This window comes from Diorhabda sublineata, chromosome X (genome assembly GCF_026230105.1).
Source record: "Diorhabda sublineata isolate icDioSubl1.1 chromosome X, icDioSubl1.1, whole genome shotgun sequence".
Lineage (NCBI taxonomy): Eukaryota > Metazoa > Arthropoda > Insecta > Coleoptera > Chrysomelidae > Diorhabda > Diorhabda sublineata.
In genome coordinates, this window is record NC_079485.1 from 26,121,298 (window position 1) to 26,138,731 (window position 17,434).

General features: G+C 31.0%; 1 protein-coding gene across 2 annotated transcripts; it reads left to right on the top strand.

Annotated features, from left to right (window-relative positions):
• Positions 1-280: 280 nt before the first annotated feature.
• On the top strand, positions 281-15,758 carry LOC130451235 (calcium uptake protein 3, mitochondrial). 2 transcript variants are annotated; one of them, XM_056790122.1, is made up of 9 exons: positions 281-575; positions 624-759; positions 864-974; positions 1,194-1,241; positions 2,971-3,053; positions 3,147-3,191; positions 6,564-7,047; positions 10,040-10,197; positions 12,238-12,700. In XM_056790122.1, the coding sequence occupies exons 1-9, from the start codon at positions 378-380 to the stop codon at positions 12,307-12,309; spliced, it is 1,335 nt and encodes a 444-aa protein (XP_056646100.1). In that variant the 5' UTR covers positions 281-377; the 3' UTR covers positions 12,310-12,700. The 2 variants fall into 2 exon arrangements, with proteins under 2 accessions (XP_056646100.1, XP_056646101.1); XM_056790123.1 differs by lacking the exon at positions 3,147-3,191 and having other exon boundaries at positions 12,238-15,758.
• Positions 15,759-17,434: the final 1,676 nt, after the last annotated feature.

Sequence of the window (17,434 nt, forward strand, 5' to 3'; positions counted from 1 at the left end):
ATCCAATGAGAGGAGCATCATCTATTCGTATGATATTAAGAAAAAATGCTAAGCTCAGCAGTAGATGTCACTGTTGTTAAAAGCGTTCGTAAGTGCTAATTAAAAATACGCACCATCGTAACGATTTAACTATGGGTATAGAAAACAACTGATCAATTATATGATATTGTGTAGTATATCAATGAAAAAATGAATCACACTATGGTCTAGGGAACAGATAAAATTTTTATGACTGGAAAAAAAAACGAAGAAAATTGTTGTAAAACTGACGTCATTTTTAGATAACATAACCTCAAGGATGTTATGGAAAATTTATTGAATCATAGAAGTTACTTATTGTACCCATAATAAACAATCAATTGTATAAAAATATAATTATGGCAGTATCTCATGTATTTCGTAATTATTTATCTAAATTTAATATAACAACAACAAGATTCTTCAGTAGAATCAGCTCTAAAGGAATTCAGAAAAAATGTCCATCTTTTCTTTATATATTAGGTGGATCTACCACATTAATTTTTGCTTACAAGTTAAAGTCAATTCAGAAAGTGTATGCGGCTCAACCTAAAAATGTGAGTAAGTACATCATTTAATACTCGTTTTTAAAAGTCATATTGCAGGAGGAAGATGTAAAGGCGGTGAAATTAACATCTAGAGAAAAACGCTTTATTAGATTTGCTTCTGTTGAGTATGATGGTCAGTTATATATGACACCCCAAGATTTTCTCGAATCAGTAGTTGAAGCTGAACCACGGCGTAAGTAAATTAAATAATAGTTTAAAACATACTTTACCATTCTCCAATAAATGGAAAACGCAATTTATACAGTCTATTTATTTAAAAAATATATTTTTTGATAGCTCGGTTAAAACGAAAAGTTTTAAATCAAAAAGAACTGGAAAAAATTCGAGAAGCCACACCTTCCCTAAGTCAAGGGTCACCAAGATTGTTTAGAAGCCTAAGAGATAAAGGTATAGTATTTAAATTCAATGTGTACATATAGGAGTGCATAATCTTTTTATTTTTAATAGAAGATATGCATTTTCCACTAAATTCAGCAGCTTTTTACTTCTTTTTCAAATACATTCTGTCTTTATTGATATGAAAAATTGATTAAACACTGTTGAAATTTAAAAAGTAGTATTGTCTCATTGTGTTGATATTAACAATTGAAACACAAATTTTTTTAGGTATTATTTCATATACTGAGTACCTGTTTCTTCTGTCGATATTAACAAGTAAGTAACAACATTTCAATGAATTCCTATAAAAAATGTCAATAGGAAACTGTTACATACCAAAAATGTCGAGTGATATGGTTATTACATTGTGTGATTGGACAAGAATTTGATCAAGTTGTTATCATGACTTCAAACACATTAGATAATTTTAGGAAATATATGCATTAGCACTGCAAAAATTACACTTTCCAAGTAAACTCAGAATACATAAAATCTCGTTTTCTGGTTAAAGAAAAATGATATACAAACTTGTATCCTTTGAAGTGCAGTATCTTGAAATAATTGAAAATTTTATAATTTTAAAATTAAATAATACTCTCGATCCAATAGTATACAAATATTCTGTATATATAAACTCATGGTGTCAATAATATTCTTATACCTTTAGTTGAAAATTGGGACACAATATTTGGGAAAATAGTCTGTGTCTTTCATTTTGAAACTAAGCCTTTACCTCTATACTTTGCATTCATTATATTTGCTAAAAAATGCTCAGGCCCAATATTGTGTTTGTAATGTTTTAATATGATAAAATTATTCCAAATTGACAATTTTGTGTCTTTTTAAAGTTCTTGAAGTGCTAAAGATATAATTATGAGCTGTTTGTTTAAATTTAAGCTTTCTTTGTAAATTGCAATATTATCCAAAATTTTGTCACTTCATGTCTCAAATTCATTTTGATTTTCAGATGCTAACGTTACTTTTGATAGTTATTGTATTGTCAGGTATTTGTAGCATCAAACAATCATAATCTTTAAGCCATCCATGAGTTTGATGGTGATTCCTGAAATATTTTTGTACTTCGACAACTTGATTCAAAACGCTGTAAGATTTGAAAAATTTGTAGAGTGTCCAAATGTTAGCACATTAGGATGATGATTTTGTACTCATTGTCTGTATATACAGCAAAAATAGATTTCCCAAAATTTTATCTTCTATTTATTTTAATGCAATGTCTACACAGTATTTTTTTAGACAAATGATTTGATCATTACTTATACTAGACCATCCATCTTGAATTAAAGTGATAGTAGCTCCATTCATTTCATTTTTCATTTTCTGCTTTATTTTTCCAGATTCTTCATATAATAAGTCCTTCCTAACTGTTTGAGATTAAGCAAATAATACTCTGGTGTCAATAAATCAGTTATGTCAATAAACTAGGGCTTTCTACAACACTAAATGGAATATTTGCAGAATAGAAAAATGGTGCAATTTTCCTGTCAATAATGCTTTGCTCTTTTGAGGTTTTCACAACAAAATAAGACATGGAATTTTGAATCTTTCTTCTTATCTGATCTGGATTCACCTAACCAGTAGTAACATCAGCTTCAGCATCAGAAGAACCTTTATCAGTGGCAGATCTATTTAGATCAGTAACACAACTTGTATTTTGTACACCATTCTGACTTTCTCCGGCCCTAGCACTTTTTCAACTTTTCTTGATACCACCTCTTTACAATAATTACACATTGGTCTTGTGTTATTCTCCAAATTAACAACTAAAACTAAAGAATAAAATTTCAGTATTGGTTTTGACTCAAACCACTTGCTACTGTGAACATTCATTCTATAATTGGCATTTGTTATTTTGTCAGCCTCAGTAACTGTCTGTGATTCGATGACTTGCCCACTCGCACCTAATATCTAATCCACTGTTTAAAATACACGAACACTCATTGTTTGAAGTGTATATTTTTGAAATATTTAATTATTTTCCTTGCAGAACCAGAATCTGGATTTAAAATTGCCTTTAATATGTTTGATACAGATGGTAATCAGAGAGTTGACAAAAATGAGTTTTTAGTGGTATGTACTCTTTTAAATTTTTTGTTCAGTTTGTTATTTCGAAAAATTCATGAATCATTGCAAATTATTATAACTATTTAATTACGTGGGTAGGTAAGAAAACTATTGGCAGGCAAAAAATGTGAAGACAATGATACAGTAAGTTAATGCTGCAGCATACCAATATGATTGCTTGGTGGCATTTGTAATGCATTTTGTGCATATTTTGTTTTGCTCTTGTAATTAAGAGTGTAAAATATTGCAACATTATTATACATGTGTATAATCTTGATTGAACGATATTACATTCAATAATAATTGAATTGTGTGATTGTTTTTTTGATATTAACAGCTGAATTTTGTACTCAGTGGGTCCATTTCTACTCTGTTTTTGTCTCTTGTGGATCTCTTGTGACTACTTACTATATGTTGGAACATATACAATTATTTTAATCCACCTACTGGTTTATATCAGATCAAATGTAGTGGTATGATTATGACGGCATGCCGAATCCTATTCTCATTATCACTCTGTGGTCTTTGACTTTTTTGAGGATTACTGGAAAGCCCTATTAGAGTATTTGCATGGTTTGAGAATAAAATAGTTTTGGATAGTTTATATACAACTGTTAGTAAATTTTTTTATAAATTCTTTGATCAATATTTATAGAGAAAAGATTATTGAAAATTTGAAAATTTTGTAGCTAGCTTAAATATTTAAGTAAGGCAGCCATATTATGTGACGTCATAGGTATAAAACAAACACTGAACATATAATCTTGCGAGATGTAATTGTTTTTGTTTCCAAGATCATTTTAATGTTAGCCAGATACAAATTTAATTTATTTTAATATTTTATAGTAATTATGCTTTTAATTTTCAAAGTGATTATGTAATAATGTAAGAACTTAATCTATAAAAGGTTTATTCGGTTTATTCTTATTTATAAAACAATATTTTAATTATATGTAAGTAATAAATGAAAGCTGTATTATAATAGCACACGCTACGGTGCCGGCAACGATAACCTCGTGATCATTAAGCAGACAACTACTCAATTATTTTATTAAGGGACTTGTGCCAGTTACAATTTAAAAAAAAAATTCTTACAATTTTCGAATCCTTTTACTGTCATAACGAATTTCCACCGTAAAAAAATATATCATGTGTTTTAATAATACCATTTTTCAGATTAATAAAAGTATAATAATAATGCTGATTTCAGAATAACCAGTATTTACTTTGTATCATAAGTTTATTTTATACCTATGGCGTCAACTAATATTGTGGACTTGATGAAATGTTTAAATTATCTACAAAATTTTTAAATTTTCAATAATTTTCTCAATAAATATTGATCAAAGAATTTAAAAAATATATAATCAGTTGTATATAAACTATCCAAAACTATTTTTTTCTCAAACCATACAAGTAATCTATTGCAACTGTGAGTTTTTTGTAAGCTGATAACTTTTGAAAAAATAACTAATATTAAATTTCATTATTCAAATCATAAAATATTTAGGATTTTTTCGCACTAATGATGTGTTAAATTAGAATTGTAGGTATTATACACATGTATTAAATTTGCTTGAATGATAACAAAATTTGGTGACTACTTTTATAACCATTACAGATTTTCTTCGACATTAAAAGTCAGAGATACCTCCGAAATATTCGGCCCATTTCGGAGCAGAATTTAAATTCCGTCGAATCATCCAAACCGACGTACGTCTTTTATAATCCAAGACATACGTAATCCAACCTCATAACATCGATTTATCATATATGTAATACTTCTATATGGACAGTTTCTATAAGTGGAAGTTGTTCCGACTGAGGAAGACAGAATGGCAACGATTTCTCTATTCTTCGAGGTTCCAGCTCGGTTCTGCGCATTTTCAAGAGACACTTTATCTATACTGCGCATGCTTCATGCGCGCAAAAGATGCGTAGAACTAACTGAGAGAGAGAACGATACACTTTTTATTTCACTTAGTCGAAACACCTTCCACTTATATGCGATTTATGAGGTAGCCCAAACTAACTTATGTGATTTGTTAAAAACTGGGGAGGAATCACCTATTAAAAACAAAATACAAAAAATAATTTATCGTTATTTTGAAGTAGATTTCCATCATAAAAAATTCTTATTTTCGTGTGTGTAAAATGATGGCATGCAAGAATAGATAATTATTGTAACTATAACCATTAACCATTTTTATTGTTCGTTTTCAGTATGATTTGCCTATAGGGGGTTTAGTATGAGGAGTTCAAGAAAAGGGAGAAAATATAGAACTTGAAAAAAACATTGAGGTATTTCGTATATTTAAAGATCCGCAGTTTCGATTATAACTCGCATGAAGAAACTGCAACAAACTTACGAGTAATATTTTTATAAAAATAAAATTAATGCTCTACTTTGATACCCGATAACATTTACATGAAATATGAAAGTAAGGTACAATCGTATACTACACCATTTTTTAACACTTATCTAATTTAATTTTTATAGTCCTAATTTGAAATTATTGTAAATACATCTGATAACACCTAAATCATACTACAAAATGATTTTATTGATATAAAATAGACAATCAAGGCCCCTTCACCCTAACCTAATCTTTAATAGTTACGTGTGATATATGTAATTCTCGTATATGGACAGTTGGTATGGGAAAAAACGTCCCTACGTTACGGTGTCAACAATATTAATTTTCTCTCTCGTTCGAGACACTTTATTTGTACTGTGCATTCTCAAGCATGCGCAGAACCGAACTAGGACCTCGGAGGATACAGAAATCATTTCCATTTTGTCTTCCTTAGTCGGAATATCTTATAGAAGTATTACATATATGGACGTCCATGTGAAATTCACACTAAGGTTATGTTGATATCGGGCACAGTCAAATCTTTGTCCGAGATGTACCGAATGTTTCCGAGATATCTGTTACTTTTAGGGTAGCCTAATTTTCTTCATTTTTGCAATCACGAAAGAGATTTTAGAATTTTTATAAATATAAGTGTTCAGTTGGCATAATAATTTTAACAAAACTATATTAAAATTAACTGAAATGGAATTTTTATGTGTGCTTCTAAAATGCTGCTTGAAAGTGTTTAATCATAATTTCACTTACGTTAATTACTTTATAAGAATGGTCGGCCATAACAGACAATATGTCAAGATGAATAATTAACATCATGAGCTAAACTTTCGATTTCGTCACAAGAACTTCGTACTTAGTTTCTTTTTATATAAAAGCTCCGTTTTCTAATGCAATGAAAAAATCAAAATATGTATACATTTTACCATAAGCATTATTTAACATTTTCAGTGTTCTCTTACACCAAATTCCATTTAAAATGCAAAATTTAAGTCAAATAATTTCGTCAACCCTTTTCAATGATATATTGCCAATTAACGGTAATTCTGTTTATGAAAGATTTTCTGGATTAATAAACAACAACGTTTCATATTGATATAACTTATAACTAAATTAAAATTATTGACTTATTGTTAATGTTGATTAGATGGAGAAAATCTTCAGCCATGCTTGGAAAGGTAGGAGGGGTATGACTAATGAAAATGAAGACGTGGCTACCATACAAGAACAGTATGTTGATGATGAGCAAGGACTTCAGAGAAAACATATCGTTGATACCACACTTATAGTTCACTTTTTCGGACCTAAGGGCAACAGCGACCTCAATTTTGAAAGTTTCAAGAAATTCATGTTACATTTACAAACGGAAGTACTTGAACTAGAATTCAATGAGTTTTCCAAGGGTCTTTCTACAATTTCTGAGGTGGATTTTGCAAAAATATTGTTGAGATATACATATTTAGACACCGACGAATATGATATGTATCTGGATAGACTACTAGATAGAATAAAGGACACAAAGGGGATTACGTTTGAAGAATTTCATGTATTTTGTCAGTTCTTGAACAATTTGGAAGATTTTACGATTGCTATGAGAATGTATACACTAGCAGATCATCCTATATCTAAAGGTAAATAAAATCTTCATTTAATTTGGTTATTAAAAAATAAGTCAAATTGCAACTTAAGGAAATATTTCATGATTTTCATCTCGAGACGTCTGACAAACGTTTCCATTTACAGTACATTTTTGGGGAGACTGATTAAATTGAAAATATTTTTAAAACTATCACAATTACAAAAAGAACATATTTCCTTTCCTATATGATTAGGCTGTTTTTTATCGATTTTTGTACTAAAATATAACTTGCAACGACAAAGAAAAAGCAGATTTATTCGCAAATCATCTCACTACAGTCTTTCAGCCACTAAGTCACGGAACAGACCAAGAAGTGGAGCAAAATTTAGCAATTGCAATAAACACATGACGCCCCATAAAAGCATTGACTCCAAAAGAAGTAGACAGTGAAATAAAATTACTAAACCCACAAAAAACACCAGGCCCGGCCTTATAACTGCCAAAATGCTGAAAGAATTGCCACAAAAAGGGGTAGTCATGCTAAAAAACATTTACAATGCAATTCTGAGACTTGGATTCTGGCCAAAATCATATAAAGTTGTACAAATCATATTGATTGGTAAACCAGACAAAGACCAAACCAATGTATCATCTTACCGTCCAATAAGCCTTCTACCTACAATTTTCAAACTTCTTGAAAATTTACTCCTACATAGAATAACTGAAGACTTACCTCCACAGGATTGAATCCCATGTCATAAATTTGGATTCCCACAAAAACATTCGACAGTATAACAAGTCCATCGAGACAAGCAGAAAATAAATAAAGCACTGGAAAACAAAGAATACTGCTCTGCTGTTCTTCTCGATATCGGAGAGGCTTTGGCAGAGTGTGACATCAAAGGCTGCTATAAAAAATTAAAAGAACTCTTCCCCCAAACTAGTACCCACTTCTGAAATCTTACTTAACCAACAGAATCTTCCAAACAAAAGTTAATGAGTATACATCAGATATACCAGAAACACAGTATACAACAACAGGAACTTTTGCTGACGACACATACATCCTCTCTAATGATCAAGAACCACAAACAGCAGCAAAAAATGTACAGGCTCATCTTGACCAATTACAGGAGTGGCTACAAAAATGGAGGATTAAAGTTAATGAGACTAAATCAATAAATGTAACACGCTACGTACGGATACATATCCGCCAGTTAAGTTAAACAATACGGAAATACCACAAGCTGATAGTGCTAAATACTTAGGAATCCACCTGGACAAAAAACTTAACTGGAAACAATACGTCCCAAAAAAAAGAAAACAAATTGATATAAAAGCAAGAGAACTACAATGGTTGACTGGGAGAAAATCTAAAGTGTCACTTTAAAACAAAGTCCTTATCCACAAATCTGTCATCAAGCCTATATGGACATAAATGGAGTAGAGCTGTAGGGTTGCGCTTTCAAATCTAATACAAATATTATTCAGAGATCCCAATCTAAAATACTCCGTCAACTAGCAGATGCTCCATGGTATATAACAAGGCACACCATTCACGTGGACCTGGGAGTGTCCACTGTACAAGAAGTTATCCAAAGACTGAAAAAAAGTTGGCCAATAGATCTAATATGAGGTATAAGAAGTTGCATCACTGGATGTAAGCCTCACCAAGACATTATAGATGTTAGATTTTCTAACACTCGCGAGATAATTAACCCATAGAAAGTAAAAAATATTCTGATTGTTCATAAAAACTTGTTATAATAAAAAAAAAACTTGCAACGTTTATTATACATCAATGTTCAACTAAAAGGGCAGATCAAATCTACCTAACTGACTGGGGTGAATTGATGACGTGCTAGAAATTGCATAGATCCGTATTATACCTCAATACATAAGGTCAAAGATGAAAATCAGCCAATATATTTTTACACAATGTTTGTCGGGGTAACTTTGATCACTATCCTTAGTGAATAAGACTTTTATATTCTATTCAATATAGATCCAAACTGAAATCAAACACTTGTTTTCATAAAAACTTCTATTTAGAAAATTTGAAAAAAAATCCAGTTCAAAACGTCATACATGATGCAATCGGTATTCATTGAATTGAAAAAATTAATTCAGGTCGATGGATGCCGCTTTCTCTCCTCAGTGTTGGTGAAGATGAAATCAAATTAGATTTTAAAACCACAGATATATTCTAAACAAGCCTAAATTTTTGTCTGTTTGAATTTTAAGAAAACATATTTTCCTTCTCTTAGCAATTCATCTTTCAATAACTCCATTACGGTTTCCTCTGTCCGATTATATTTCTTGCCGAACGTCCTCCTCGCTGTCTTCTGCATTATGTCATTTCACTAGATGACTCTTCTAAAGAACTTTGAATTGGGATACTTTTCTCAGTTCTACTCGTAATATTTCTTTTGTGCCTGGGTCTGACAATCGATGGACCAACTTCTCGTTGTGGTTAAAAGAGGTTAGTGTGTTGTTAACATATTATTTTTCAACAATTTTCGCAAAACTCTCTGGGCATTCCTTTCAGTTGCTCATTTAGTAAAACGTGTTGTATGGTGGTAGTATTTTTTGGGCCTAGTTTCTTGGATGGGTTGAAGTTCATTTTACCAATGCTGCTTTTAATAAAAAGTTCTAGGCATCTGTGAAAATACAGAGTTTTTTTGAAGAATACCTTCGAGATTGTTAGTAATTGTTTTTTTTTTCAAATCTAGAACACAATAAAAAAAGATGTGGAAACAGGGATGTCGTTGATCACTGACACCCCGAAACAAAAATTATAACTTACACAAATGTGGTGTGATAAAAACATGTTTTTTCCACATAAATCTGTTTCTGAAACATTGATTAGGAACATAGTTATTGTTTATATAATATGAATTAATAGATACAAACTTGGTACTCACATTTCTACTAGTTTGGTTATATAAATTCCTTCCAAGCTGAAAATTAGTAGAATTGCTTAAAATATAATTTGAACTCATATTTTACTAGATTTCCATAATAATTTTGCATTTCTTTCTTAGACGAATTTCACAGAGCCGTTAAAATATGCACAGGAACTAACTTGACTCAACATATAGTTCACACAGTGTTTGCCATATTTGATGATGATGGTGATGGACTTCTGAGCTATAGAGAATTTATTGCCATAATGAAAGATAGATTGCATAGAGGGTTCAAAGTAAGTAAAAAGGTGTAGTTTATAATATTATGGTCACCATTATTACGAAAGAACTAAAAAATTCATCTACATCACTATTGTAAAAGTTAGTGATTGATGAAGTTATAAAATGTTAAATCACTTGAAATATTTTGATTATCATTGGAATTCAGAATCTTATACAAATACCGCATTAAACTTATTTGAACTTATAGTAATTTAATCTTTCAGAGATTGGTACATTTCTTCTGATTTTCTAGCTCAATACCAATATTTTCATCATTAGTTTTCATAAAATCAACTTACTAAGAAAAAAATGTCGTGGGCTTCATTTGGATTCACATGTATTGTTGTACCAACTTTTTGTTTATTTCATAACATATCTTCTAAGTATTAGTCAAGTCCCAGATCTTTTCTTACTACTTCTGTTTATTTGATTCACACAGATGATATAATCTTCCTTGTCGTTACTTGATTTATTGTTTTGTGTAATTTTTATTATTGTGACACTTTTATACATATTTTGTATATTATACTTTAATCATAATTTTAGTCCCTGATGATGAATACATAAGTATTCGAAAACTCGGAAATATATTAGAAATAGTACACTTTGGTGTTTAATTTTGCCACTATCCCACTACGAAAACGCTTATTTTTATATAACTTAACAGGCCTTATAGGAGCAAGGTTTGGAGTCGCTCTACCGCTTTTCTCTATTTTTGACCATGGCTGCTTCATACCAGTTCTCTATTCCTATTCTTTCTAGATCTTTTCTACATGCCTCTATACATTTTTTCAGTGGACGCCCTCTTTTTCTAGTCACTTCTTCTTTTCTTAACAAGGATCTTTTCACCAAAGTGTCTTCGTCCATTCTGTCTATATGCCCCATCCAACGGAGTCTTTTTGCTCTGAACACATATTCCATCTCAACTTGACCTCTGCGTTCGTTCTTCTCCTCCACTCGTTTCATTTTCGCTTCTTTTCTTATTAGCAAGGATCTTTTCACCAAAGTGTCTTCGTCCATTCTGGCTATATGCCCCATCCAACGAAGTCTTTTTGAATCTGAATATATATCCCATCTCAGCTTGACCATACAGTGCTTTGATCTCTGCTTTCGTTCTTCTTCTCCACTCGTTTTGCTTTCGCACTCCTCCGAAAATCCTCTTTAGTACCTTTCTCTCCTGTATGTTTATTTTGTTTTCTTCTTTTTTGTTCATGATCGAACACTCGGTGTCATACATTTCTTAATTTGGTATGAGTGCTGTGCGTATTTATGAAATATTAATTGTTCTGTTCCTCGTATGACTCTTCTGCAATTGATATTGGAAGAACTATAACTACATGAGAAAACGATTCTCATTGATTTTCAGTTGTGACGTCATAGGTTTAATAAAAACATTGAGCAGTTGTCTACTTGATGATCACGAGGTTATCGTTGCCGGCAACGTAACGTGTGCTGTTATAATAAAGTTTTTATTTGTGAGTTGCGTGTAAATAAAACATTTTTTTATAATTACATAATCACGAAAAATTAAAAGCATAATTACTATAAAATATTAGAATAAGTTAAATTTGAATCTTAATTATATTAAAATAATCCTGGCAACAAAAATAATTACATCTCGCAGGATCGTCAAAACGACCAACACGACCTAACTATTTTTGTTACAGTATATTCGAATTTCTTGGCATCATAAAAAAACTTTTTCAGATGTCAGATTAATCAAAGTTTAATAATAATGCTTATTTTAGAATAACCGAGAGAATAATTGTTGTATTTACTTTGAATCATATGTTCATTATTTATTTTATACCTATGACGTCAAGCAATATGGCGGCCTTACTGAAATGTTTAAACTACCTACAAAATTTTCAATAATTTTTTTCTCTATAAATATTGATCAAAGAATTTAAAAATATACATAATAAAAGTTGTATATACACTATACAAAACTATTTATTTCTCAAACCATGCAAGTACCCTATTGTTGGGTCATATGACATGACATTTTTTATCGTAATAATCGTAGTGCTAATACTAATTGTTTATTTTTACAGTCTTATGCCAAGAATGAAGGTTGGGAAGCTTTCAAATCATGTATCAAACAAGAAATGAAATCGCCTGTCTAAAACTATTTGACAATTACCAAAAATTTTTGCATATATGAACTAACAATTTTTTAAATTATATAATGGATTTAAATCTCTGCAGTAACTTACTCCTTTTTTTATTAACCGAGTAATATTTTTGAATATATATTGCACAGAAGGGATTTGAAATATAAATTTATTTATTACTTTTGTGCAGTGAACTGGCTTTTGTATTGGTTGTTATTTTTAGGTTGTCATATAAAAAAAACCAAAATAATTGTGATATTTTGATTTTGTGCCATTATTCTAATAATAACTTTGTTTTGCTAGATTCTAAGTTACTAACACATGTCAGTACTTAATGATACCTATTCACAGTACCTTATTATTTTCAAATAAAAAGTGGCAGAAATATATATCATAATAAAAATTATTTGTAGTAATTCCATGACTGATAACAGATATATATATATATATATATATATATATATATATATATATATATATATATATATATATATGAAATGAAAATAAGAATTTTATCTTGTGTAGAGGGAATTAATAAAAATTGCCACATTATGAAAATAAGTTACAGTAAAAGTACAGGTGGTCAGTTAAGAATGAGATTTGTAGTAGAAAATTTTATTACTAAAGTGATCAAATAAAGACTAGAAAATAATTTCTCTCTTATAAGATTATCTGCAGATTTTGATGTTTATGCTAATTCAAGTAAATCATCTTTATACATTTACTCCTGGTTGAATCTGTAAAATAACCATAGCTTTCCATTTGCAAATGATCTGAATCACTTCATATTGAGCTCACCTTTTCTTACTTTGAGATGGTGGTTCGAATAGAATGACAAACTGAGGCATGCATTCTGTTCATTCTAAGCACTAGTCAATATAAAAGTAAAATAAAAATAAATTCGCAAATCTTAACGACGATGTTAACCACTAGGCACTAATCAAAAAACAATTAAAATACCTTCAAACTAATGAATCATTAGTCAAATAACTGAACTGAGTTATTTCCGTAAAACAAAAGTTGGTGCTGCATCGGTAACTGGGGAGGTAAATATCTCAATTCTTGGGGATCTCGAATCATGAGGGTTGAATTTTTTGCCCCTGTGATATATATATCACACGCCCTCATATATATTGACTGCTATTTAACATTACGACAAATTTTCTTTTTTAGTCTTTTCAAAAGCATAGATTGATGAAAAGAAGTGTAAAGGATAGTACAAACGACTAATTACCTGTATTGCTTTTTTAACATCTACTCTACACGGATCATCAATCCATATTCCCGATGAAAACGTTCAACATGAATATAATAAAGAAACAAAACTCTGTAAAAGACTGGAAATATCAAAATGTCAAAGATGATCCGAGACCCTGAATTTCTTAGTTTGATTTAAACCAAGCAGAAAGAAGGAAACACTATTCAGTTGTATATTGTTTCATCGAATGTAAATACTTAATAACACGCACAAAATGATTTAGTATAATTGAAAGCAATGAAAATGAGAAGAAGAGTTATTCGAACATTAAGACAAAATGTGATAAGAGTTAAATTCTGATTCCAGACGAACAAGAGGAAATAAGAACACTATGGTACCGCACAAACCTTGCCAAGCGCTATCACACGAAATACAAGGTTAGAGGTGGCGAAATTGTGAGCTTCTAAACTCTTGTAATTCTTCATAACTTTTCTTTGGTCGTAAAATCCGTGCGGTAAACTAGGTACTCCAGTCTGTCTAATTCGGTCACGTGTGGCCACTGGTCCTTATCTTCCTCCATATCTTCTTACTGCAGCTCAAATCACAACCACACTCCTAAACTTTCTTCTGATAGCGCTCACGTTCTAGATGTGTCAATTTCTGACTATATCCCCTCAAAAAAGCCACACTCCGTCAAACAATAATCGCTAGCAATGCTCCAGTGTGTCCTCTCTCCTCGAAACGTATCAACAACATGGACGACGCTATATTATCACTGCTCAATATATGGCGCTCGCGTGGGCCTCGTGCACCCCTGTGATTCATTTGATTTGAGTAAAATTAAATGGGACGTAGAATTGAATGAGCTACACTTAAATAAGTTCAAATTATGAGATTTTATGCAAAAGGAACACAACTAATTTCTCACAATTAGTCGCCTAGTACAAGCTAAGCAAACAAAAATATTCCATTCTACTGGAAGCTTCTTTTTTTTTCAGAAGATTCCGAATTTTTTCTTAATAACAACGGTTCTCGCACTGAATAAATTATTTAGTATTTCAGCAGCTGTATCCAACTAGCTGACACTTCCCGATTCCACTAAGTATTCAACCCTACGGTTTTTAGTTTTAAAATATGAATTTTCACTTGAGGAAGACTTCCTCCAAATGATGAGAATGCATGCTTAGTTTAAATGCAATATCAGTGCCTGTAACCAATTTTCATTATTATTCAAAAAACGGTCTATTATGTATTAGATTGCAGTCCACTTTTGAGAAAATTTGGTTGAAAATACATCTGGAAATCATCATTCACACACAGTAAAGCAAAATTTTGCATAAGAAAATACAGTAGAGAATTTCGGTCTTTGGAATTCCTCGATGCCAATTGTGGAGGGACGATATTATATATAATTAAATTGCAATGGGTGGTGGCATGATATGAAAAATTAGCCCCGATACAAGTGGATAAAAGTAGCTATGTAAATTTAAAAATTAGCTTGTACTAAACGACTCACTGTACAGTGGTTACGTACTCTGGAAATCATTATAAGTTCTTTTGGTCACATGATTATGACAAACAGTTCCAGATAGATATATTATACTCTTATCTGGCCACCCGGTATAAGATAACAGGCTTCTGATATGTAAGCATGATTAAAATAATGACTATTTAACTAGTTAGGATTTATAGTTAGTTTTTGGCTTGTTATTAGTATTTTATGTGTTATGTTCACAATTTGATTTATCGGATTGTTCAAAAGGTTGTTATATTTTAAAATATGATTGATATATATGCTAGTCGAACATTCAATTGAGTATTTATTAAAGAAAAATGGAAAAAGTTTTAGAACTTAATAATTTATAATGGAATAGTGATTTAAGTGATCTTTGAATTCGATCCTTGGTCTACAAAGTTACCATATTGTTATATACATTTTTATTTATATCTTCATAAACTGTGATCCATATTATCTGAAATCTAGGATAATTATAGCAATTGACTCCACTACAAGTGAATCTGTTAGATCTTTGCTTTGAAAACTTAATTGTTAAACATTACTGATTACAGTTTTTTTGATTTATACAATGTAAAAATTGTGATATTGTCTATCATGATATCGAATTTTGTGAATGTTTACTAGTCAGTACTTGTTGCCAAAATAATTATGTTTCAAGTTTAAGGAAGTATTTTATGTTAATCTAGTCAGATCTGATAAACACTGGCGATAATATTGTCATATTAATAAACTATATGAAGTATGTACATGTTTTTCAATTTATCTATACCAAACTTTACATACAGTAAACAGATTCTTGGTATCAAATTTGCATGGCCAGTCAATCACCTACTAGAAACGTAATCAAATCGAAATCTAGTCACCGTCGGGTAGTATCTCAAAGACAATTCTAACCTGAAATGTGAAAAAACGAATTAGTGTTCAAGAAAAAAGTCATGGAAGCGTATTTAATAGGAGGGGCTAGTTCACGGAAGAAAATACTTAATGAGAAAGTTGTAAAAACTAGTATAAACAGGAAACAAACTTCAAAAAAACAATCTGCGTTCAAATCTACCGCCATATCAAGAAGTAGAACCGGATATAGTTTTTCCGCCGATGTTAGACGGAAGTAACTTTCACATTCACTTCTTGTCTAGAACTATTTCTGTTCTTTCAAGTATTTGGGTTTTAGTTTCCACTCTCCTTCTATCCATTTTTTCTACTTTTTCCAGTCCTTTGCTACTTCACTTATTTGTTAGATTGTTTTTTGTAATTTTTTTTTATTAACATACAGCACATTTAAAATATACTCTATAAGCAGAGTAATAAGTAAATTGTCTATAAGTCGCTAAAGTAAGTCAGGAACCATCCATTGACGGTACTGATAGTATTTATTGTGGGGGATCTTCTGGCTTTATTCTTTTCAATCAACACTTTGTTAGTGTTTGGTTTAATAGATTATTTATTAATTCATAGTTGTGGTCACTGGATCGAATTTTGTATCTTGTGGAATAGTTCTTTAACACATTTTTGTTTAGTGAGATGTTTAGATCGTTGTAATTTGTTTGATTAGATACGTACCAGGAGGTTCTACTCAACATACACAGTGTTTTGGATTGGAATGTTTCGAGTATCTTCGTATTTGAAGGTTTACTGCACCCCTATAGTTCTATTCCATACGACCAGATTGGTATGTATATAGTTTTATAGTTGAACAATTTATTCTCGAGTCTTAGTTGAGACCTTTTGTTGAGTAGTCAGTGCATGTTTTTTAGTTTCCATCTAAATGCAACCCTAAGTACTTGAGAACTGGTTTTATTTGAATGGGAGTATTTTTGATGAACATTTATGGAAAATCAGATTTTCTTGTTGTAAATGTTATTTGCTCTGATTTACTGGTATTGACGTTAATTTTACACTGATGAAGCCAGTTTTGTAATAAATTTACATGATTTTGTACTTTTCTGCAGCTACAGTTGGGTCTACATTTGTTGCCATGATTCCCGTGTCGTCTGCGAATGTTGCTATGAAGGTATCTTCTGTGCTTGGAACGTCTGCTGTGAGTTTCAGATACAGAAATGATACAGATCTAAAACAACGTTTTGATTATTCAGATCAGTGGTCATGTTTACACGTGATAAATCAGATTTTTGGCATCGATATGTGACAATGGATGAAACATGGATCAATAACCTTACTCCGGAATCAAAATAATCATCATCTGAGTGGACTGCAGCCGGTGAACGATGTCTGAAGCGTCCAACGTCACAACAGACAGCTGCGAAGGTTATGGCTTCAGTATTTTGGGATGCGCATGGAATATTGTTCATCGACTATCTCCTAAAGGGAGAGACAATCAATAGTGAATACTACATAGAGTTATTGGATCGTTTGAATGAAAAATCAAAGAAAAACAGCCTCATATGTCGAAAAAAATAAAC

What these genes read in the sequence shown, in the direction of transcription:
- LOC130451235 (XM_056790122.1), top strand. Translation starts at nt 378, where the DNA reads ATGGCAGTATCTCATGTATTTCGTAATTATTTATCTAAATTTAATATA. An exon ending in AGTTGAAGCTGAACCACGGC is followed by an intron (nt 760 to 863) that starts GTAAGTAAATTA and finishes ATTTTTTGATAG; the next exon opens with CTCGGTTAAAACGAAAAGTT. An exon ending in TAGAAGCCTAAGAGATAAAG is followed by an intron (nt 975 to 1,193) that starts GTATAGTATTTA and finishes AAATTTTTTTAG; the next exon opens with GTATTATTTCATATACTGAG.